This window comes from Nylanderia fulva, unplaced genomic scaffold (assembly GCF_048542155.1).
Source record: "Nylanderia fulva isolate GAGA-0341 unplaced genomic scaffold, ASM4854215v1 Scaffold24, whole genome shotgun sequence".
NCBI lineage: Eukaryota > Metazoa > Arthropoda > Insecta > Hymenoptera > Formicidae > Nylanderia > Nylanderia fulva.
The window spans coordinates 1786927-1813881 of record NW_028190304.1 but is presented as its reverse complement, the minus strand read 5'-3'; the positions used below and the strand labels follow the sequence as shown (position 1 = coordinate 1813881).

The window sequence follows — 26955 nt, the reverse complement described above, 5'->3', positions numbered from 1 at the left end:
ACTTCTTATTTTTAACTCGCATCTTGTGTCAAATTTTCATCCATCCGCAGGTGATATCGATGAACGATTACGTCGTAGGAAAGATGCTATTAAAGACTTTGGTACGTCAAAATGTGAGCTTTACGTTCGTAGACGAATACGACGCAGTTAATAAATCGAAGAAAAACGAAAAGAGTTGCGGCGGCTTTTTATGCAGCGGATCAGCGTGCGATAAATCACTAAAAATAACTTCAGCTTTGGCATTATACAGCTTATCTCACGTACTAGTGGTGACCGTTAACGAGCCAGAGCATGTAATTATACCCGCATTGAAGCAGGATCCAAACTGGTCCAATTATCTGGATAGACAACAGGTCGAGCGCTTTTATAAAATCTCGTTGGAAAGATTTAATCGCGTAAATTTATACCAATTCTCATTAAAATATTTGCATTGATTTAATGTGTGACGATAATGCAAGCATATTTTAATAAATGTAGAGAGACGTGAAATGTAGAAATGAAATTATTAATTTTTAAGATAAGCTAAATAATATATTTATTTATATAAATAGAAAAAATAATCATTAAATTTCTCGTGAAAATTTTATAAAGTTCCAGAGAAAATTCTAATTTTACTATATACAATTTATAACAATTTACTAATTCGTCATTTGCTAATTATAATTATATATAATTATTTTAAAGGTGTGGAATCAATCGAGGCCACCCTGGCTCAACGCATTGATAAAGCCTCTGAAGATCATGATGCAGCCAGTAGTTGAGGTGCTTCTAGAAGCTGCAAAGGTAATTATAATACATCACAAACGCGTTTTAATCGTTTGTTTTTAAATAAAAATTGCGGATCCCTAAGAGAGACAAAATATTTAGAAATGCATTAAATTTAAAAAATTAAATCTTTAGACAGGTGCCAGCATATATCAAGCCATGTCGCTGGCGATCGGCTGCTTCGCCGAGTTATACGTGACAGCTTCGACTCCAGTTTTGCGCACAGCATTTGCCCTCAACGATAACATTCCTGCGCATTGTTGTCCGATCGGAGGTAACGTGTTGCTTCAAATCCTGTGCGCCGCTCTGTACTCCGGCCTCCTGGACGTGTCCGCGAAGAGAGAAGGTGGAAGGAAGGGTTCTCGTGATACACCGAGTTCCAGGGTCACAAACTGCGAGCTGAGCCCCTTTAACCCTTACGACAGATCGACCGCAGCCACGGCCCTCGCTGAAGCGATTTGCAGCATCGACGAGGACAACAAGCACACGGCGCAGATAGACTCCTTCGTTCTTCTCGTAAAAGACAGGTACGTCTCTTTCTTTTAAGAACTTTTTTTAGTAATTTATAAATTTCTTAAGTTCTACTTCTTAAAGAAGTAGAAATTAATTTAATCAATTTCTTTCTTTTAGAAATTAATTTTAATTTATCTAGGATCATTTTTAACTTAGATAGCTTTTGATTAGAAACGGTTGATTTTCTTTTATGATTTTGTAAACTGCATTATATGTGAAAATATTATGAAAAAATATATTATATAAAATTGTAGCAAAGAGTTGTCATTTTCAAAATGATTTATATATCATATTATTGAAAATTTATTAAAATGATTTAAATAATTATTGATTGCGAAGAAACATGTATTTCAAAAATATTAAAGGGATTATAAATTTGCCATAAAAATACAATATATAACATAATATACATATATAATATATATTATACAATATAGTCTCATAATAAATATATATATATATATATATATATATATATATATATATAATATAATGAATTATAATATAATTCTAATATAATATATAATGAATTATAATATTATCCAATTATATTTTTGCGTAATGTGTACATTATTATATATTATATTTACTCTCGCATTTAAATTGCATTAGCGCTGAATACGTAAAATCTCTAAAAAGTGGAACTTGCAAATTTTGATTTAAATAATTAATGTGACTTAAGTTAGTTTAGTGGTAATTCCATGTATAACTTCTTTAATTTAATATTAATTTAAAATGTTATATTTTCCATTTTATGTTATTTAAGCAAAAACTTTGTTACAGTCTCGGAAGAGAAGATCAAACTTCGAGGAATAACGAATTACAGAACATGACTTGCGTCATTGAGACTTACACGGACGAATTGTTGTTTACGAGTACTGGACGACGTTCTTTAAAGGTGAGTTAAACAATGACGTATTTCTGAGAATGCTCGTATATCTACCACAATAAATATGAAATAAATAAATTGATATTCGTAAATTAATGTATTAATTTTACGACTATTTTTGCGTGCTAGATTATAAACGAATATCTAGTCCGAGCGTCCGAATGGGTGCTAAATAATCTGCGTTGCGACGAAAAAAACAGACAAACGGATTTGATGAGTCTGCCAGAAGTCTCACCCATCATAAAACCTCTGACACACTTGATGTTTCATATCGAGGACACTTGCTTTGATCAGGTTAGTAATAAAACTTTCACCCTTTAATCATAAAAATTATACTTTTCGATATCTATAGTGCAAATTGGTTTTGCTTGTAATTAATACATACATATATATATATATATATATATATATATATATATATATACATATATGTTATAAATATTTTTTATTAATAATAAAGGCATGGTGATAAATAAAATTATTAATAATTGCTTTAAATTCGATATATTGTTCGATACATTGTTGATGAATATATATATAGGTTTCTAAAAATCTTTAAAATTCTATAAAATCATATGTGTATTTTAGTTCATGGTTAATTACGAGGAAACAAATTGGTCAAAGGTATTAATGATGCCTTTGTCGATTACCTTGGAGCGTGTACGAAGTCAAATTCTTTTGAGACCAGAATTGAAGAATGTCGGAGATCTCAGTCATGAGGATAAAGAAGTGGTACAATCTATCAAAAGGATCTGCTCATTTGTCAGATCAGCACGTTTCAAATAAGCTGTTTACACATCCAATGTGAGTAATATTTCTCTCTTCTACTATATCTATATTTAATAGCCTGGCATTATTTTAATTCTATAGCTCTAATTATACTATATATATTTAATAATTTTGAACATGTATTTTTAAAATATCATGTACAGAAACGTGCCTTTTTAAAGCAGACTTTTGTTTCTGACGTGTTTTTAATCATTGTTTTTAACTATTGAAAATCTTTATCGTGATTTTACCATAAAAATAATCTGCATTGTTCTCATATTTTGCATAATGTAAAAATAAACGATCACGCAATTTGTTTTTACTCAAGAACAAAAAAACTCGAACCGCCACCGAAAGTTTTTAATTCCGGCTTTAAGAGAATATTTAATTCTTAAAGGTTTACAGACTTTTTAACCTATCTAGAAAAAAAGAAGGTAAGGAAATCATTTTAATGATGTGAATTAAGTGTGTCTTATCTTTTTCTCATTTAGAGTTTAACCGTATTAAAAAATATCTGCCTTATTATCTTGTGAGCCAGTTTGTGCATTATTGCGCTATAAAAATGCAACAACAGGATGCATTATTTTTATTGCGAGAAGTATTTCATAGTGGGATTCGTGGGAAATGAAGAATCTTGTAGAACATATTTGCTGCAGAGGAATAAATGTGACACAGTGTTACATAATAATTTATTTTTAATTTTGCAAATTGACATATTCACACATTTTTGAGACGCGACCCTCTTTTTGCGGCGAATAATTAATTCGTATTTTTTTTCTTTTTTTCTTTTTTTTCTTTCTACACATATATATTTTCAATCGCCAATCTCCCAATCTACATGCACCAAAGTTATGCGATCAGCTTCCATAATACGCATAAAATTTTTAAATTATTTGTAACAGTTTTATAGTCTGCTCTGTATATATAATACGTTTTGTAGACAGTGCAGATATCTTTTTTCTTTTTTAATCATAATACAACGATCATATTATTTGGCACATTTATCGAAAGACTACGCCTATTAATCGATCGATAGACCAACAGGCCAGCTGTTGAAAATTATAATGTAGAAGTACTCAATGACATTTTAGATTTTCCATAGAATAAATTTCTCGTCTTTCTTTGAAGAAAATTCAGCGATAAATTGGATAAATAAAATAAACGAAATGATTCATATAAACCTGCAATAAAAGGGATTTTGATAGAATCTGTCTTGAATGGGCAATTTGTATTAAAATAAAAAGACATAGAAATGCTTTCTATGTCTTTTTATTTTAACACAAAGTTAACTTGAGAAAATTTACTAATTAAAATATCAGATATTGATGATGAAAGAAGATTGCGTTTGAATTTTTACGAATTAAATATATTTACCGTTTAAATTTATTTCTCGATTTAAATATTTAAAAGCTGCACACTCTAATTTTGAATTTTGCGATAAATTAACGTCAAATTTATTCGATAGATCAATTGGAGGAAAGTCTGTGGAACGTTCTGTATGTCATCGCGCGTGGCGCAAATTATTTTCACGTCTCCGTGCCGATGTGCGTGCTATTAAACGAAGGAACAATCAATTGCTTTCGTAACGATAGGAGCGATTCAGATTGTTATTCCCACATGGAATGAAGGACTTAGGCCAAGTGTCCTTTTACAGCGCTGCCGCTAATTAACGAAAACGAGGAACGGAGTAAAATTGTCTTAAATTAATACCACATTCGGAATATTCGCAATTATACGAAACAAATATATAGTGTCTTTAAACGTGTCTTAAGATAAATTATCCATCTCGTGCAAGGTGAAACCAAGCGACTTACGTGAATTCCGAAAATGCGGTGTTGTTTTAAATTTAATTAAGGCGTACAAATAATAATAATAAGAAGAAGAAAAGGTGCACAATATTTTTTCTTCACGCAAATTGTGAAAAAATTAGCTTTCGTCGCATTGGCTTCCTAGATAACAAATATTACATCATTTTGACGTCAGTTTGCTATTTGGATTCGCTCTCTTTTTTTTAAGTTTTTTTAAGAGACGTGAAAGGGTCAACTAACAAAAAGCATAAACACACACACACGTGCACACACACATACGTACGCACAAATGCACACGCACACGCGCACGTGAGACGCGAATTATGCATAATTTATACAAGAGAGGGTAGTCGCGTTTTCATCAAGAACGAATTGGAAAGGTGTCTCGATCAGCTTCGCCGATTAATTGTTGTTGTCGTATCCCGCGGGTCTCGGCAGGGTCCACGCCTGAAACACACCACTAATTACTTAATTGCTCGTGAAAATCCAATTAATTGTGCGCTGTCGCGATTCACTTGGCCCGAGTTTAACACCGAGCGAAGCCGAAGAGAGTATTCAGCCCGTACAAAAGGTGGTCTTTATTGGTCTTTTGTAAGGAGCTGCGTACAATCAAAGAAATAAGGAGCAGGGTATGCAGGGAACAGTTTAATATAAAACATATAAATGTTTCTATAATTTTCTATATTAGAAGAATGTTATAAGAACCTTTTTAATTAAATATTTACCATAATAAAAAAATATTAATATGTATATAATAAAATTAATCCAACATATGTTTTATATCTTAATTATGGTGGTATATAGATATTAATATTTTTATTGTGGTAAATATTAATCAGACACTCTTATAAAATTATATTGATTTATATTATATATGATTTTCAGGGTAAGTTCTAAGAAAAAATTCCCTCTGTGTATAATTTCTTAATTTTTTTTTTTTTAATTGCGTTCTGGTAAATTTAGATGATTTTTAATGAATCGCGCTATATCTTGTTTCGATTTTCAAAAATTGTTCTGAAAAGCAAGAGGAAAATATTTCCTCTGATCGATCAAAATATTGTTCGAAGCACGTCAAATAAAGCGCCATGATGTTGATCGATTAATCGATCGATTATCGAAAGATCGATAATTTCTAATTACACAGTTTGTCTCACTGCGGCGACTTCCCGCGTATTTCGCGACAGTTGGCATCACATCCCGCGTAAAGTTCGCGGATCGTAGCTCCGTATAATTATAATTGTCGCGTGTCGTTTTAAATATGCGTCGCATATAATTAGCAAAAGTATGCAAAATATACGTACGATTAAAAGCGGGAGTGCCGAAATATGAAAATAAAGTACGATTAATGTTGGGAGTTCTGCACAAAGTCGCGCGATTAAAATTGGAGTTCCGTATAGAGTTGATTAACCTCGGGAGTGTCGAATTGTTCAAATTGTCGTGCGATTGCTTTATTTTGCTGATTAATGCGCGTAATTATTTTCGCGAACATGTGCTATGTAAGTGTCAAAAAGACGCTAAAAGTCCGAACAAAAGAAAAAGAGAAAGAAGAAGCCCGGGAAGGCATCGAGCAACCATGTGGTAACTAGATTGTAATTAACACAAATTTATATAAATTAATGTTATATAAATATATAAATAAATTGTATAAATATATAATTTTCTATAATTATATATACATAATTTATATAATTATATATACATAATTTATATAATTATATAATTTATATAGTTTATATAAATTTATTATTATTTAAATTTTTATTAAAATAAAGTTGAAAATATGTTAATAATCAGAATAAATTTGAAATAAAATTGAACAAAATAATTTGAGAAAAAATAAACATGGTGTAATTAAAGTAATGTGACAGAAAAATAAAAGTGTTACATTAAACTTTATTATAATTAGATAATTAATAATAAATTTTATTATATATGTATATGTATGTATATAATTTTAATATTGTTTATACAATTCATAATTATTTAACTTTTAAAAAACTTAACAAATTAAATTTTATTATATTTTATATAAATTTAGATCTAAAAAATAATTAAAAATTTTATGACGTAACTTTATTAAATATATTATTGACTTTGTCAAATACTAATTGTTTTGAAAATTATTTTGTATAATTTGTATTTTTACATGTTACAGATCAACACTTTGTATTATAGAGCTTCACTGTTACGCATCATATCGGTGAGTGTATATTGCATGTATACATACAGAACATCTGTATATTATATGTAGATTAATCATCAAAAATTAACTTGAGCAACTCTAAAAAGAATTAACAAATTATATGTTAACTTTTTCATTAAAACGATGAATTAATCATTTTTTTAAAAACTAAAAGATATATGCCAAGCAAAATAAAAGTATATAAGTTCTCTGTTGGTTCATGTATATTTATACATTCATGAACATGATTAAAACTTTTTGGCGATTATTTTTGTGTTATATATACACATTAAAATATACAATTTTAAGGACTGCGCACAATAAAAAAATGAACAGGAAATAGGGAACAATTCAATATAAAACATGAAATGTAATTTAGTAATGCAGAATAAAGAAATTCCATCATTTCAGTTTAGCATTAATCCTTTGTTTCTCTAATTTGCATTACAAATTATATGTCATATGTTTTATATTGAACTGTTCTCTATTCCCTGTTTTTTATTTATTTTATTGTGCGCAGCCCCTAACAAATCTGACAAGAGAGAAATGCTATCAAAAGTGAGAATAAAATATAAAATCGATACGCGATTATTCGATATAGATTTAACGATGCAAAGAAAAACGAGAAAAAGAAAAGAAGAAATTATTTGATCAAAAACAAGAGAAAACAAGAAATTATTGATCAAAAATATATACACGTGTAGTCAATTGGCAAAAGATCGACAATTGAGTGTAATTTGGGAAGACCTTGTAAAGGGGAGGCTTGTATAAAGAATCTAGAAGAAGCTTTCCTTAATGTAAATAACACTTGATACGATCTTATTAGAGGGAAGAAATTGTGCGGCGCGATTGAATGAGAAAATGGTATCCAATTTTTATCTCATAGCGAAATATCTTTCCCCCTTATTATTCTAATATAACTTACATGTAAAATATTTTCAGTAATTTATTCGAATTAATATTCTTATTCTGATTAATCTACCTGATTTTGCATACGTATATATGAGACAGCATCTTTGTGTCTCTCAAATTGCTGAAATATTATGATAAACTATGCTCTTTTAAACTAAATCAGTGAAAATATCACTGATAAAAGCAGTAATAAGATTTCATCAAAGATCAATAAATATTTCACTGAAAAATCAACCATTCAACTGAGTCTCTCCGGTTTCAATTAAATTTCACTATTTTTAGTGTTATATACTTATTGTTAGACCCTGTATGTATACAATAGAGAAAACATTAGGAATTAATAAAATAATTAAAATAAATAAAATTGAAATAAAATAATTCCTTTTCCCCCAATATTTAATATGTATTCCTTATTTTCTCTATTGTGCGCAGGACTTTACGATTGAATACTATTATTAATGATATTTATTATATATATCTATATATATTTATATATTTATATATATGTATTATATATATTATATATATTTATTATATAACACTATTATTTATTAATGATATATCATTTTATTAGTGTGTAATATACATATAAATGCGAGCAATATATTATTTTAGAAAAAAGAAGGAAATATAAGTGTCTCCTGTCAAATCGCTGACAGATCGATATCGCTGATGGTTTGCTAATACAGATAAGAATTCCAGTAATGCGTTACATCACTCTCGAAAATTTATACTTGTCATATCATCGTCGTCGTGATTGCCAACAATTTGGTGGGGGACTTTTTGCGAAACAGGAGATAATTGCCAAATTCACTGAACAAGAGAAGAGAGGTTCTCCCCTTTGTAACACATCATCCAAGTCGTGTAAACTTGACTTAACTTTAGAGAAGAACCCAATCCCTCTTTGATGGAAAATTTAAGCTCATTTTATTAAATTATTCCTAGTAATTTCGAGATATTTGAAAATCACTGATTCTTCACCGCTAATTTTTTTGCGCGAGTAAAAACGAGAGCGAAATATAAAGTCTTACAGAAGTACAGAATAAATAGAACATGCTTCGAAAGAATTTAATATTGATATTAAAAAATTAACAAATCGCTTTTATAATTTATTTTAAAATTTACTGAAAAACATGTGCATAATTATCTTCTCTATAAATAAATGTCCAAGATAAATAGTCGAAAAATTACAAAAATATGCCAGAGAAAGAAAGAGAATATTCTTTTTTTATATATAAATATGTTCTTTTGCTAGTTATTAAATAAAGATCGATGTTAATAATTTTTTTATATCGTTTTTTTTTTTTTTTTATTGAAAAACCGTCGATTCTCTCCTTGGCATTTCTGTTACGTTCAACAAGATTACTACTTTTTTTTGGCACATATCTATGTCACACCAACCGCAGGAAAAACTCTTCTCTTCGTCATACAGACGTGACAATGTACCTTTGTTAGAAAAAGGTCGTACGCTTCGTCGAGCACAAGGCGACACAATGTTATTCCGTCAGGCTTTTGAAGACGAAAATGTATCTGCTCTTTCCTCGACTAGCTTTTAAACGGCAACGTACTACAAATTATAAGACATATATTACATGGGCGTCCGCAGAACTTTTCCATAGAAGGACGTAATTAAAACTTGTTATTTCTTATTTTTTGTTCTTAATTCTTTTAAATTTAATTTTTATGTTATTTTGTTATTTTTATTTTTTTTATTAAATATGTAAATAAGTTTTAGTACTGAAAACAAAAGTTTATTAAATTAACAAATATTTAGTTCAATACGTTTAAATAAATCATTTATTTGAAACAAATATTTATTTAATATAAAAAATACTTATTTGATATAAGAAAATCCTTTTCAAAACAAATAAATATTTATTTGTTTTAAATAAATGATTTATTTGAACGTATTGAACTAAATATTTGTTAATTTAACAAACTTTTTTTTTCAGTGTGCTCTCTTGCCCTTTCCCCTTTAGACGCTCATGCATATATATTTCCATATGTAATATGACGCGAAATATTTCATAAAAAATAAATAAAATTTAAAGTTGAAATAAAAGATGAGTAAAATTGATTTATTAAAACGCATGCTCCCTAGAGTCGCGCGTGAGTGGATTCTATACATTAAATTGCATTCCTCTCAAATTGAGTACATATGTATATCATAATGATAAGCGAAACGCACCTATGTATTTTTAGTATATGAATATACGTATATCTTGTATAAAACGTAATTCGCTCATTTTTCCTTATATTAAAATGCATGCACGTTAAAAGGAAACGAATTTGCTTCGTTGAATATTTATCTTGGCATTTTATTAAAAGAGAAACGTTAAATATATATGAATTAATATGTGTATATGTAAAGACTTTCTCAAAGCGAGAGTTTTTTCCGCACTTACTTTCATCATGTTCTCATCTCTTTGAAATATGCATATGACAAATTTGAAGTATTCTTATAGATATATTGCGCAAATGACAACATTAACCAATGCTAAAAGGTAAATTATTTATGGAATAATATTAAAATATTTCAAACAGTATTTTTCTATATTTTCACGAAACCAAAAGAATTTTACAAAATTGACCTTAAACAAAAATTATTATTTTTAGAAAAATGTAGGCGGTTTATTAACGGCCTCTTAAGATAGCGATAAAATAAATAAAATCGGGACAATATACATATACAATGGAAATAACGTTGTTAAAAAAAAGAATGACAATTGAATTAAATAATTATGAATTTTTATTAATGGACAATCGATGCTAAATTATGATGATTTTTAAATTAAATCGTTTATAATAGTTTCTATTCGTGGCGATAAAATTGTAATTTCGTCTGACAGCTTCTTGTTTTAAAACAATCGAAATATAATACTCAGTTTCGAAAGGGATGGTTTCAATTTCCTTATTTTTCTAATTACCGCGTTATGATCCCTGTCGTGCTGGCTCCTGCGAGACGAAACGTGGCATGCACATGCATCGCGACTGCGGTTTGTTCCGCGAGAGTCGCTTCACTCTCGCTAATTACGAGAAAATTAATCTCGCGAGGGAATACGAGTCACGTTAAGATTAGAATGCAAAGGGGATTCGCGAAAAGCATTACGAATTAAACTGTGCGCACTCCGAGAGACAGAAGTAATCCCGTAAGTCGGGCAAAATAAACGTATTTACCTCAGAAGAAAATATTCGTTGTTGCCAACATGTTGAACATGTGTTACTAAATTACGACAGAATTTTCTTTAATTTGTTTAATATTAAATAACTTATTCTCTTTGCGATCGATTGTATATTTGTATGGTTGTTAAATTTTCTTTAATTTTACTTAAATAATTATTTTATTTTATTTAAATGTCCGGATGGAAATAATAATTTCAAAATGCATAAAATAAAAAATATTTTTCAAAGTGATGAATATAAGATTTAATAAATATTTAGATGGAACGTTAATATTTTAATCGAAGTGTATGTTTAATTAACTTAAATGATTTGGACGGTAAAATTGCGTAAGTCTATAATATAAATATAAATTCAAATAAGCTAAATACAATGAGTTTATTCGAGTTTATATTCACATGAGTTTCATTATATTTAATATTTAATTCTGCTACATAAAACTAATGTAAATATATCCAAATTTTAGGAATTTATAATCATAATTTAACTGTAAATAAAAAATTATAAATTTAGTTAAGAGTATCTTATAGAACATACAACAAGATTTGCCAAGTTTAGTTTAGAGTTAAGATCTAAATATCGGATAGCCTGTCTTTGTATAATACAAAACATGTAATGTTTCATCCATCCCTCTTAAAGTTCGTGTAAAACATATCAGAGACAGAAATTACATATTGAGATTTTGAGACATGTGTATTTCATCGCATCAATTTCAAAACTGAGCTCGCATAATTTTGAAAATAAAAAAAATCTTTTTAAAGATAAAAAGGTTCTTTATAACTATTTCATATAGTTTTCTTTTAGAGATACATATGTAACATGTCACGGAATTCGAGATGAAACACTTCATGGTTGATATATGAGATTTTATGTTTTGTTATGATGATTTTATGTCAATCTCTTAAATAAAATTAGTATATTATTATTGAAAAGCAATGTATAATTACTGATGATGTTAATTATAATTATAGCGCGATAAATCAGTGAAATTTTATTAAGGGACTCAGTTAGTGATAGTGATTAACTTCTTAATTAATGGTATTTTGAAATTGCATATTAATATCATAGTATATAAAATAAATTTATAATAAGTTTCATGTTGTGTGGGAATTTCTAAAAAATTGCAATTCAAAATACAATTAAAAAATTTTTAAAAGCTATATCTTGCACATGTACAATTATTATTGTCATTTTAGTGAAATATTATTATTATATCAATAAGATAAGAGACGGATGAGAAAAGTATGAGAGTATTTTCATTGAAGATTCATGAAATATTCTCTGATGAAATCTTGCGTGGTTTAATCAGCAACATTTTCGTAAAGACAGTTTAAGCATTAAAAGTTTATTTTTATAAAAATATAAGATTTATGCAAATCTGTCAATATATAAAAAAACAATAAAAACTTACGGAAGCGTGCGGTCCGGAACGACCGAATCGAAGACGCAGCGATGGTGATCGCTGCGACTTGCGAATCATGAAATGCTCCAACGGGATGCCACCGAAAGCTGTGTTATCCAGCGCATTACGTAACAGAAGAAGCCTGTAGAACTCATGGATGGGTTCCGCGGGCGTTTTTTCTGCCATCTCTTCTGTAACATATGTATATTCCCGATCAAACAAACAGTAGGTCATTTTTACGTCAAATGACGTCATTTTAATGTTCCTTTGACATTTAATGACGTCCGTTTATTATTTGGGCATTATCATTGATTTTCCACATTTTAATGTCATTTTGACATTTAATGACGTCAGCTTATAACTTGGGCAATCATATCGCCATTTTCCCTTAAAAGAGGTGAGATCGATATTATGTATAATAAAAGTGCTAACAATTCTGAATACAATATAACGATGTATCCGTATATGATAAATGATGTGAATTATGATCGTGAATCGTGAGACAATATAGTATTGGAAGAATTTTATAAGAGTTTCTCTGTTAAATATTTAGCACAACAAAAAAATTTATTTAATATATGTATGTATATAATAAATATTAATATTAATAGTAAATATTAATATTTTTATTGTGGTAAATATTAATTCGAGAAACTCTTATAAATTCTCATAAATGGATCCGCGCACACCTGATTACATAACTCGTAAAATTCATCCAATTGTCTCACGATTGCCATAATTTTCAGGATAAATTCTAAAAGAAAATGCTCTGTATGTAGATTTCGTCGTGATTAATACACCGAAAAAAATTATTGAATTCGAAAAAGTATTAATTTCAATACTGCCATATAAATCATTTATTTAAAACTAATAATATTGATTTGATGTGAATAACATTTATTTGACATAAGAAAATCTCTTTCAAATCAAATAAATATTTATTAGTTTTAAATGAATAATTTATTAGGCAATATTGAAATAAATATTTATTAATTTATCATTTTTTTCAGTGATATCTATGTAACTTGAAATTCTGGAAATAAAAAATATTTAATTATTGCTGAAACTTGATCTCTGAAATGCTACTTTATGATGTTCCCACATGGTCTGATGCAGGCATTGCACCTTCTTTCTGACAAAATGTAAATCAAGTGTGCGCGCATCCATCTTTTATGCGAAAATGGAAAGAAAGTATGACGTTCTTTACAAGTACGTCCATTTTATGCGACATTAAAATGCTTTACGATAAGTAGCGTTCTCCGTATGAAAGAGCATAAGGAATATACGAATTGGTGGACGTTCATACAGGTATACATTATATATCGTATACCATCGTAATAACGATTATTTACTTTTATTATAGATCGTTTTATATATAAAAAAAAATATTTTATCGACGATGTTAACGTTAGCCGTTATATCATTTATCACATAGGTGTACATCGTTACATTGTATTCACAACTATTGGCGCTTTCATTATACATATAATATCAATCTCACCTCTTCTAAGGAAAAATAATGATATATAAAGCTCTTTTGTAAGTTTTCCATCTCTACGAGATTATATAGACAAGATAGTTTCTCATAAATTTTAAAAGGTAATGAAAACTGAAATTTCAAACGATGAGCTTTACTGTTAATCATAAAGCTCCTGGAGAATTACTTTTTATGCACATTACATCGTTTCTCTCGCACATAACATACAGATAGATAGAGAAAAGAATTTACATAAAAATAGAGAAAAGAATTTTTTTTAATTGTATTAATTTTTATTTGTCGTTTTATTTTATTAAAATACCGGAAAGCACAAACTTCGAAATTATTAATTAAATTTAATTATAAATTAATATTAATTAAAATTAATTTATATTTATGTTAAATAAAAAATGGACGTGCATATAGACTAAGAACCGGTTGTTCCAACTTCTTGGTAAATTTTACCCGACAGATAGCATTTGTATTTTTTTTATTAAAACTTATTTAAAAAAAAGACGAAGATATACTATCTGTCAGGTTAAATTTACCAAGAGATTGGTAAACAACCGGCCCTAAATAAAAATAAAAAGCGACGTTTGTACTTTAACGGAGTACGTGTCGACCTTACAAGAATACAGATGACAGTATTTTCCCGCCGCGTTTCGATATCCCACAAAGGCAAACAGATAACCATTTTCCGATTGGACAGGCACTTTTTAACTTTGTGAAAAACTTGCGTGATAAAATTCGAAAGCGCGACGGGGCGCGAATGTAAAACATATGTGGTTTTTTTTATCGAAAACCGCAACGCTCGTGCACACAATCGACCCGACATTTTCTAGAGAAACTCAAATACGAATCGCAAAAAATATCAGAAAAGGATCTACTGCAAAATTACAACATTTTGCCAATTAATGTAAAAAAAGAAAAATAAATAAATAAAATCGACAGCGCGAGTTTAAATATAGATAGGGTCGTTCGACACACCTGTTGACTATCATGGTGCAATCAGTTGCCTTTTCTGCATACAAAAATGCAAATCGTGTTTTATTAAATATCCCGCTTCGCAAATAATAATAGCTTTTTCAATCAGCCCTTGATAAATATTACATCGAAACTGCGGAATATATCGTCTCGAGAAGAAAAGAAGCTGACGCTTCTCTTCTCTGAATAATAAATTTTAAAAAAATGATTAATCGAAATATACATATGCTAAATTATACAACCAAGCGGAAGTAACATCGAAGTTTGTGCCGCTCGATCGAGCGCTTTTGCCGGGAAAATATCGCGCATATTCGGATCCGGCCATGCATGAGGAGTCGCCACACGATTGAAATGTATCGATCACGGATGCCTGTGTAACGATAAAAAAGATCCTAAGGGATAACTCAGCCGAGAGTGACGACGTTGTTGTGACGACGTTATTTTGCGAAGGAGATTGTTACGTCACAGAAACATGACCTTCTTACGGGCGAGTTTTATTGAATGGGTAGGTTTGTGATTGATCGCGCGTCCTCGAGTTTAGGACAATGATAAAAATGACGACACGTGGCATGATCGATGTCCGAAATACAGGATAATATTTAATCTCTAATTAATAATATTTAATCTCTGCGGATCACATAATCGCGTTTGTCAATAAACGAAGATGAATGAATGAATGAATGCTTCAAATATAAAAGACTGCATTTTGAAGCCTATGTCAACTCTTGATTCGCATTGATCGAGTATGGCAATTAATGTCACGAAAATTAAAATTATCTCTATTGATTTAAAAATAATATATTTTCCTAATATTCTCTTATTTTCGTAATCAATATTAATGATGTTGAAATTTATTCTTATTTTTGTAATTTTGTTGCCTAAATTTTTTCGAACTTTACAACTCAATTTTTTCACTTAAATAATTATAATATTTAATTTTTAAACGTATTAATCTATCGTTAAAATATCTCGAAATATTTTTATTAAAATTAATAAACTCTCTTTCTTCTCGTTTCACTCTTTTTCTTTCTTTGTGGAAGAGAACTGGATGTTTTATTTGAAGCATATCTCACTAAATGTTTTTCATTTTTAATTATTTATATATCTCTACTGATATCTTAATATTATATTTTATAATAATTTATTTAAGTCGCAGAATATACTAAACTTGCGAGTTGTGAAATATTCTGCGCATTATGATATGGAATTGTGATATATAAATTAAATTACACAGATAAAATATGTGAAGATGCAAAAATAATTTCATGTAAATATATAACAAGATATATTAGCTAGGCATTATATATTAACGAACACAATAAAAAGATTAAATTAGACTTATGTTTTGTCATAATTATCTCTAGAGGTTGGCGACTTAATCATCCTTTTTCGTGATCATTAATTATTGTAGTGAAGGAACCTTACTACTCTCGCGTTGATACGTGGCATTAGCGATAATGGAATACATAGAAAACGTTATCATGCCAAGTGAGAGTAAAATTTTAATGAGACTTACAGTTCGGCGAGAGAGTAGCTCAAAAAAGCTTGAAGTTACGTTGGAAGAGCGAGAAATAATTATGAGAATTGAGCGGATTTCACAGCTGCGAGTGTCAAAGAAGTTATTTCAACAAAGATAAAAGAAAATAATTCATAAGTACATATAGTTCTAGTGCGCAGGTGATAGTATTTAATAGGGATTCAGCTGCTGGGATTAATCTCTCTCCCTCCCACTCAAGATTTAATCTGTTAAATTGTCAGCATTTTCCTACAAATAAAATTACAGTTCTTAATTAATATTAAATATGCATTTGATTTAATGTAGTCGCTCATCCAAAGTTTCAGCCCCTTTTCCGCGAAATAAAATTCTATAAATATCGTTCAACATCGTATCAGTTTTAGTAGGATCGGAAAATTTTTGAAAAATCAATGCAGTCTTTCATCAGCAATAATTCGATTTCTTCGATTAATTTTAAATTGTTAATAAAATTATAGTAAGAAATAAAATCCTATAAATATCGTTCAACATCGTATCAGTTAGTAGGATCAGATAATTTTTGAAAAATCAATGCAGTCTTTCGTCAGCAATAATTCGATTTTTTCGAATTAATTTTAAATTAGTTATAATAAAATTTATAGTAAGAAAAATCAATCATTTTCGATTTGTATATATTAAGCTTTCAATCTGAAAACGAAGAAAGTAGGAAGGGTGTATTAATAATCGATTATCAATCAAATTGATATTATCTTTCCATTAATAATTAATTCGCAATTAATCATTGTCAATCAAATTGACATTAATCTTTAAGGAAGAGGAAGAAGACAGTTTCTCGCGGCAATTTCATCGAATTCGAGGGAATTGAAAATTTCAGGAATTTGAAAATTTGACGTGATGTGACATGTGACTTACCTCCGTAATCCATGTAATTCTCGGTGGCTTTTACGAGGCCGACTGTCACGACGAGAAGAACGAGAGCGGCGCAGCAGCGTTTAACGTACATGGTGCTCGGAAATCCTCTGTAATCAAGCAAAAGCAAATTCCGATGTATTTTCCCTGCTTGATCAAGCTTTATTAATCTTTCAACGAGCTTCACCTGTCGAGTAAGCTCGCACATGTGTCTCGACACGTGTTATCTAATCGCAACGCAAAGAACGATGCTTTATAGCATAACGCCGTGAAAATAAATACTCGAACGCGATAAAATACAATGTATATCATTTCGTCTCTTTTATTCCCTGCGTACAATAGAAACAAATATTAAGCATAAATATTAAATATTTTAGGAATTAGAATTATTCTAAAATAATAAAGTCCAAGAGACTTTGATATAAAAATACAAATTCGGATATAGAGGACTAATAAACTAGAGCCCTTTTAAATCCGAATTTGTATATATTTGTTATATCAGTTTTTTCAATTATTTGTTTTAAAATAATTCCTATTCCTAATATTTTTTCTATTATGCGCAGAGTCTTATTCTATATCTAAGGGATGTTTCTTATGCAAGGTGAGCTACTATGAAGCCCCCGAAAAATTACATAATACTTCTCTGACATAACGTCGGCAAACGTTTGACACAGATAAATTCAAGTCCGTCTACGTTAACATTCGCCAAGAACAAACTTTGCTGTTGAATAATAACATCCCGATGGTACAAGAAACCTTATAAAAGCTTTAGAAACGCAAAATTCCCAAGTGCCGTTGTAATAATTTTATCGCGAAGAACATTCCACTAAATGATTCTCCAGTTGTAAAGAGCCACCGAAATTTAATATTTATTTTGAGAATTCTCTTGGTGAATTCGTGTGTCCTACTATGTTAATTATGTACAAATCGACATTATTAATTCACTATGTTATTGTACTTATTTTAGCAGAATCTAGTTTCTTTATACGAGTGTTTAAAATTGAATTCCGAATCAAGACCCTATTTGTAGGAAAATTATAAGGAGAAAAGGTATAATTTGCCTAGCTAGTTAAGAAATTATTTTTGGATCTCTTATCATCGTTGCGGATGTGTACTACACTGAAAAAAAATTTATTGAATTCGAGTAAATATTTATTTCAATACTGCCTTATAAATCATTTATTTAAAACTAATGATATTGATTTAATGTGAAAAAATATTTTGTTTCAATAAATAAGGCAGTATTGAAATAAATATTTATTAATTTAATAATTTTTTAGTGTTCGTTCTTTTTCTTAAAAAATGCTACTTTCGTAATTTTTATTTTGAAGGGAGATGTTTAAATCACGACGATAAAAATAAAAGAATGAATGAATAATGTAAAATTTATAGTCGCATACTATAATGGGACATTTTAATCTGTAAATACTTTTAAAAAATTAAATATTTAACGAAAAAACAATTTATATACGCTGTATATAATAATTCTGTGCCATTTTTTAAAATCGATGTTTGGTCTTAAAAGACTGAAAAAAATTATTCCATCGTTCATCAAAAGATTTCTCAATTTTTAGAGTTGATATAGTGTGTGTATTAATTTTTTTAATTTTTACCAAAAATTCAAGACAATTTTTCGTCAATACGTCGTCATTGATGAATTTCTCGCATAGGACGAATTTAACTAGGTTTTTCATAGATAAGAAATAACGTTTCGAATTTTATCGAAGAAGTCGTTCAATTTATTTTCGAGCATGAAGCTGAAGTGCACCCACGCTTTCAAGTCACAAGGGGTCATGTCATCGGTGTAATCAAAGTTAAAATATTAACGAGGCATATATTTCTATGTGGTGCCCGGTAGTATCCAGTCACAGCTATCTTACTATTTATATTATGTAATGGCACGAGTGCAACAGGGAATAGAAAAAAGCCATCAGCCCCCGCGTTTCTTGAATAATTCATCAGAATTATAATTATGGCTCTCCTTAGAAGTGTCTACCGCGAAACGACTTGCACGGATTATCCTGTAGAATCAAGTGCGAATATGTTTGTTAACTTCTTGGCGACGTTATTACACGGGAAAAAAATTATTTACTTATTCATATTAATATCGAACACTCTTTTGTACATCATTTATTTGAAACTTTAATAATATTGATTATTCGTGAAAAATATTTATTTGATATAAGAAATTCTTTTTCAAGACAGATAAATACATCCCCCTCTCATATATAAATTATTTGGGGGCATAGAATCAAGTGCAAATGTTTGTTAATTTTTTGGCGACATGTTATTACACTGAAAAAAAATTATTTACTTATTTATATAAATATCCAACACTCTTTTCACATCATTTATTTGAAACTAATAATAATATTGATTATTCGTGAAAAATATTTATTTGATATAAGAAATTCTTTTTCAAGACAGAGATAAATACATCTCCCTCCCATATTAAATTTATTTGAAATATGTTTGTTAATTTTTTGGCGACATAATATTATTACACTGAAAACAAATTATTCAAGTATTCAAATAAATACTTATTTCAATACTCTTGCACATCATTTATTTGAAACTAATAATATTGATTTTTCGTGAAAAATATTTATTTGATATACAAGAAATCCTTTCTCAAAACAGATAAATATTAATTTGTTTCAAACAAGTGTGTGAAAACGATGCTATTTAAATAAATATTTTATATCGATTTGAAGTGAATTGTTTTCAATGTAAAAACGTGAGAGAAAATAAAATGATCCCTCCCCATATCGAAATTATTTGGGGCAGTTTGCGCACCGCTACATAAAATTAGTGGCTCGCAGAATGAGGATATATATTATATATGCAGGCATCGCGAATGTATTATATCATATACCGTGTGTGCGTAATCCGGAGATATAACCACTATTAATGCGCGACCACGGAACAAGAGGACACCTCGCCCATATGTAACACCTGTGCCAATGCCGTGTGCAATTTGCGTTTCCGGCCGTGAAATTCATGCATAGACCAACGAGATATGAAATTCCGGGATTACCTTGTTTAATGAATTACAAAGCCTAAAGTAACGATATTTCGCGGTTCGTCGCTTCGTCGCATCGACAAATGCGACATTATTCTCAAGTTTTTTTCCTCTCGATTTTTCATCTTTATCTTACGAGTATTACGTTTTTTTTTTTTTTGTTTGCTCAAGATAAAAAATTACATTAATGCAAATACAACTTTTATTCTCTTGTCATTCTCTCTCGAAAGATTCATTACAAATTCTCAGATTATTAATGTAAAGACTATTAACATTCAAACAATAACTTATTTAAAGACGAGATTTTTTATCCAAGAATACAGATTACATTATGAATAAATTATGCAATGTTATTTTTTTTTATAAACGAGAGAATCATCACTGAAAGATCACTGAAATATAGTGATATTTGTTTTACATGTTGTGCATTAGTACAACGCTAATTGCATTTATGAATTTAAAAATCATTTATTATAAATTTATTTACGTAATGAATTACATAATTAAATAAAAGGTATACAAAAAATTTTTTAAATACAATTTATTCAATTATATTTCAATTTTATATCTTCGAAAATTTTATTTTTAAACTCAGTATTTAACATTCAATATTCGGTATATTCAGCATATATATTTTTTTTTATTTAAAGTATTTCTCTGTCAAACGGATATTTTTTTTTTGTAATTTTGACTGCGCATAGATTCCACATAATTTACGTTTAATTTCGTCATTTACGTCACGACAATTCTAAATGCTAGTCGCGAAATATGATCGATCCCCAAGTTGTCGATCTCAATTCATCGGCAATTCTATGGGCGCGTTATAACATATGACATACTGATTACTCGCACCGCATTTATCGAGGTAAATCCGTTTAATCGTTTCGTTGATATTCGATATAGAACGTGTATACACATGTGTACCGAATAGAGGCGATAATATACGCTTATGCATAATTGTTTTAAAACGCGCGAATGCGTTTCTCAGCTGCATAACACGATTTCATATATATAATATGTATGCAGGTGATTTCATAAGATTTTCAATCTCCGCACATATTGCGATAAATTTGAAGACAGTTGGTTTTTATTGAAAATTTAATAACACGTAATTTTTTTCATTGAATCTCAATAACCACGATTTTAATTAAGCTCCTGTTAAAGCAATATAATTCATAAAAAGTCGAGTTTGTAGAGGAGAAAAAAAATAGATAAACGTTTTTAATCTCTTCGAAATTCTTGGATATTTGGAAGATTCCACAGAAATGTGTGTATTTTTTAAATGTGTTTAAATAACTTGTAAAATTCTTCTTATTATTAATGGCCAAAATCTCACGAGAAGCAAACGATAAAAATTCCAAAACTTCTTAATAGATTATAATATACTAGTGTAAAAGAAAATGGTCCGCATTTCTCAATCTTGATCAACGGCAATTACCTTGCTACGCTTCCCAAGATAATAATTGCAGTAATTGATCAGAATCCTTTTACCTCGAGATGTTGCTCCAGGCTTTTAAAGGGCATAAATAAATAATTTACGCGTGCCGCTGAAAATGGTAAAATCGTATTTTGCTTCGCCTACTTTTTCTTTTTGCTCGCGCAACACCACTTACAAGGACTTTTAATAAATTTACTTGCCGGGGTTCAAGAAGAAGGAATAATTAAATTCTTGTTGTATAATCAACAGTATCGGTAACCAAGCGGAAAAAGCATCACCGTAAAAAAAAAAAAAAAAAAAAAAAAAATTTGTCACTCTTCGTAGTCCGGTGACGATCGCGATAATTGTTCTCTTGCGTTAATTAATCATTAGTCAAGCATCTTAATGAGCGCGTAACTTGTTGCGCAATATTCTGATAAATCAATTTTCTTGTATTTATTGATTCGGAGGAACTACATTTTATAAAAGCTTCTCTCTGGAATCATCTCGAAAAAAGCTTTTACTCACGCAATGAATACTTTGTGTATCCTCGAGGTATATCGGTACATTTGCGCTTCCTACAATTTTACTTTCTGTCCCGTTAAATTTTCAAGCTCTCTACTCGTTCACTCAGGTGACCTTTGATTACATCAGGTGCACAAATGTGACGTGTTAAGTTTTAAGTGAATTTTAGACGCACAATGGCATCAGTATTTATTTAAACACTCGTTGTCAGTGGATACGTGTGTAGAAAAGTTTGATAAAAACGTGGACGTGTAACAGAAATTATTTTACGTGCGCGAAAAACAAATTTGTAAATTTGCGATTCGATTGTTTGCGAAAATAAATGCTATAAATATTCAAGAGAAAGAGAATTTACATACATTTCGATTATTTAATAATGAAATAGAAAACATTGAACTTATTCTTAAAGTATAATTCGCGAATTGCATAATAGAGATAAAATAATAGAATGCATGAAAAATAAAAAATATTTTTTAAAAATAAATTTAATAGTAAAAATGGTATAATATACAAAGAGCAAAATTTCAAAATTTTTTATTTAATATTATTTTATGATTTTTCAAGACTCGTGACGTTTGACAGATGTCGAAATGACTGCATAAACACATCAAACTCCGTATAATGAGTTGCTTTTAGTCGAGTTTGTTATTTCGTATGTGTAATATTTGTATAAATGACCCTAAACACTTGTGTTGGAAATTTCGTTGAGCGGACAAAGGATCCGGTCGAATAAACGAACTATTGGAAATATTGTCACGAAGTTACATATAATAATGCTAAATTTCAAGCGTAAAATTTAAAACATCAATATAACAATGTTTGTACCGCATTTAAACGCATGTAATATACACAATGTGCAATAACGTAACATATATACGTATGTGCGTGTACATTGAAAATAATTATGCATACAGGTTTAATCAAATCATTCTGCAATTTGCAAATATCCAGCCAATCATGTAGCCTGTATATAATCCAGCTATAGGATATCAATCTTTCTTTGTCCTCTGTTTTATACCTTTGACCTACGTTAATAATTTATCACCCATTACGTTACGATAAAAAACAATAATGACTGCGCAACCGATATATTTTCAATGGATTACGTACACCATAAAGGCAGCATACTCAATTTTTATAGCGAGTACAAAAGCTTTTTTTTTATTTAAATTCCCATCGTATCGAAATAATAGTTTCGCGCTAAAAACTTTGCTACTACATCCTAATAGTTGACTTTGTACAAGATAAAGAGAAAAAATGGAGACATTTACGTAAAAATATAATCTTTGTTTTCGAACGTGTAAAGATTCCTCATAATTATGCCGTTATTAATTATTGGGAATATTTTTATCCATGAAATTTATAACTTTACGTTATAAATTATACAAAATGGTTCAAGAGTTCTTAAATTAAATATTTATTAAGTGAAAACTTTCACTATTTCAGTCTTCTATATAAATCTATGGAAATATATCTTTATAATAATTTATAATAATTCTATATAATCTAATAATTCTGTATATTTTTCAGAATTATATCATAATAAAATATAATGCTGAAATGTATATAATTATTCTAATACTGAAGAAAAACAGAGTTAAATTTGGCTTAAAACTTGTTAATCTTGCATTATTACACGCTATCATTGAATTACGTAAAATAATGATACAATGTGAATTTAATGTGTATTCTAATTAATACGACACATATCATTTTACGATACATATCATGAATCTTTAGCTTTTGCAGAAAAACAAAAATATGTATATCTGAAACGTTTATGTGCATTAACTTATAAATATATGGATATGCCATATTTTCCTTGCACATGAGATATTTTATAAATTTCGATAAATATGAAACATAAAAATCAATTAAATTGTAAGAAGAAACGGTAGAACCATTTATTTCTAATTATTTATATACGATTATTTTTATTATCTATTATTATTATTTTATATGAGATTATTATATATTTATAAACGATTATCGTTTTGGTCTAATGGAAAAAACGAATTTATTAACGTTAACTGAACAAAATTAAATCGTAGAGCATTATACATTTTATAAATTTGCAATATTCGTAAATATCGTTAAATAAATGATAAACAAATTGGCGTATATTTATTAAATCTACTAGACAAAATTTCACTTTTTACGAGTAACGATTGCGAGAGAAAAAGTAAAACGTGGAACGAAAATGTACCACAATTGGATCTAAAATCCTTTTTTACGGAATCTGATTTACGATGGTTTCTGTGCGTTTAAACGAGTTTTGCAGAACAAACGAAAATAACAAAAGTAACAAGAAATAAAATTAGTTACAATTACCATTTTATTGCGATTTATTATAAATATTGCAAAACAAAAACTATAATAATTCGTCAATTATTATAAGTAATATTATTATAAAAAATAATATAAATATCGACAAAATAATCTCTATTCTTCACAATGACACTTCTTTCTTTGTAATTATGATAACGATGATATTGTAACGATAAATACGACGGTAAAAAGGTTTAAATTTAAACTTTACATTACACTTGCTAACTTTACATTTAACTTTACTTTATAATGCCATCTAATTTTTCCGCGATTACTTAGAAATACAATTTGCATATTACACAAATCTAATTGTGAATTCAGCTTATTTAATATTAAATCCAACGTTAAATATAAAGATTGGGTTGCAACAAAAGAACAAATTCGAAGCAACAAGAACGCATATAGATATTTATCAGTCTCAAAAAAAAAAATAAAAAATAAAAAATAAACAAACCACAGGAGAGAAGAGAGCAAAGCGAAAGAAATCGTCGAACTCACCGCGATCGAATTCTTGAGCCTCGGTCTCTCAGATGACGAGCGGGAGATTGAGTGGCTCGCACGTTACGACGGTAATGATGCGAAGTGTGGCGATACCGAGGGACCCTTTATATATATATGGGGAGCCGCGCTGTGCCTTCGATGGGGGTTGAAAGGGAGAGAGAAAGACGGCGAGAGGGAGAAAGAGAGAGAGAAAGAGTGAGAGGGTGGACTCACAGGTGGCCGCTCGAAAGCGGCCACGCGGTCATGGAGCGCAAGCGTCCTCTTCTTGCCCTACCTCCGAGGGTAGGCATTCATCCCCCTGGCTCTTTACCACCCTCTCGCGCGCCGAGACGACGAGGGAGAACCTTTTCGCCGTTGTACGTAAGAATTGTCTCTTCCCCGGAATCGGAGCTTTCATTAAGAAATCGTCGCGATGTTGACGTCACGGGATACAGATTCTCAGGGTGTCCAGCGGTCAGCGAAATCGGGCATTGTCAGGAATTTTACTATTTGACTCTCCCACGCTGATTTTCTGTGCTATTAAAAATTGATTTGTGTGTTTGATAAAAATAAAAGTAAAAAATTTGAATATTTATAAATAAAAAAGGCGATTGTTTAAATAGTTTATGGTTAAATGTTTGTTTCAATTATCGTACATAGTGCAGATTGTATAATTGATTTAAATTTTTGTTTTTTTTTTTTACTTCCGAACCTTTTCGTTGTTGACAAAAATATTTATTATGTAGATATATGCAAATTATATATTTGGAAAAAAATAATACTAAAGAATCAGGGAAAAAATTAATTTCTGGTCTTGGAAAATCTGAAAAAGTCCAGGAATTTTTTCATTGAGTCTGTTGGACACCCTGAAATTGGTCGGTCGATCATTTTTGACATATGACGCGTGTTTGGAAAGATACGGAAAAATGAGGAAGAATTTAGTTTATATCGTTGATAAAAATAGCTTTTTGTCAGTTTTTTAAAGATTACATCTCGTTAATCTGACTGTGATAGATTCGTATAAATTTTATAATGCACGTCCCATTTTAATAATTTTATATAATATACTATAGGTAATATATAATACAGATAATAAATAATTTTATATAATTAAGATGTAGACCCCGGATATTCTACAACTACACGGAGAGAATTTCCTCTTAAAATTTAGCCTAAAAATCATGGTCACAATAAAATTTGTCACAATAAAAAATGTTAATAAATACATAGTAAAATTAACCAAACATATTTTATATCTTATTGTGGTAGATGTAGATATTAATATGTTTTATTGTGGTCAATTTTTAAACTCTTATAAAATTCTTCCAATACCACCGTCCATGATTTTCCAGATAATTTTTATAAAAAAATTCTCTCTGTATAGATTCCGAGATATTTTGGGCCGATTTTTCCAACTTCTTGGTAAGTTTTACCCAACAGATAGCATATTTTCGTCTCTTTCAGATAAGTTATAAAAAAGAGACGAAAATATGCAATCTGTCGGATAAACCTTATCAAGAAGTTGGAACAACCGGCCCTTTGTGTATTAATATATACATTTTTCTTTATATATATATATATATATATATATATATATATATATATATATATATATACATTCGATGATATAAAAAGTATATTTATAGGAAAAAAAAACTCATTTTAATCCCACACTTTATTTTATCTGCTCTAATAGTATGTGTGTGTGTGTGTGTGTGTGTATGTATATATATATACATCTCTGTAATTACACTTAAGGTATAAAGGTATAAAAAGGTATATATATATATATTTCTTTATATTATTCATTATTCATTTTTCTTTATATATATATATATATATATTCGATGATATAAAAAGTATATTTATAGGAAAAAAAAACTCATTTTAATCCCACAC

At 29.2% G+C, this 26955-nt stretch overlaps 2 protein-coding genes across 4 annotated transcripts in view; one reads left to right on the top strand and one right to left on the bottom strand.

The window, feature by feature from the left end:
- The window catches only part of LOC114934219 (uncharacterized), a 51284-nt gene that overhangs the window by 4325 nt on the left and 20004 nt on the right, over positions 1 to 26955 (top strand). The window contains exons 9-15 of one of the 3 annotated variants that reach the window (XR_003820229.2): positions 51 to 353; positions 685 to 783; positions 901 to 1292; positions 2062 to 2176; positions 2297 to 2461; positions 2756 to 2971; positions 6899 to 6943. Coding sequence is in view for 2 of the 3 variants with exons in the window: in XM_029306867.2 (XP_029162700.1) it covers positions 51 to 353; positions 685 to 783; positions 901 to 1292; positions 2062 to 2176; positions 2297 to 2461; positions 2756 to 2953 (1272 nt within the window). In the remaining variant the exon portion in view is untranslated. Of the gene's footprint in view, positions 1 to 50; positions 354 to 684; positions 784 to 900; positions 1293 to 2061; positions 2177 to 2296; positions 2462 to 2755; positions 2972 to 3426; positions 3617 to 6898; positions 9100 to 26955 lie in introns of those variants that run through there. The other 2 variants (XM_029306867.2, XM_085483299.1) reach the window with 2 other exon arrangements.
- Positions 3613 to 25168, bottom strand: LOC114934225 (short neuropeptide F). Its single transcript, XM_029306872.2, has 4 exons — positions 25075 to 25168; positions 17288 to 17394; positions 12429 to 12610; positions 3613 to 5190 (listed from the first exon to the last, which is right to left on the bottom strand). The coding sequence occupies exons 2-4, from the start codon at positions 17376 to 17378 to the stop codon at positions 5146 to 5148; spliced, it is 318 nt and encodes a 105-aa protein (XP_029162705.2). The 5' UTR covers positions 17379 to 17394; positions 25075 to 25168; the 3' UTR covers positions 3613 to 5145.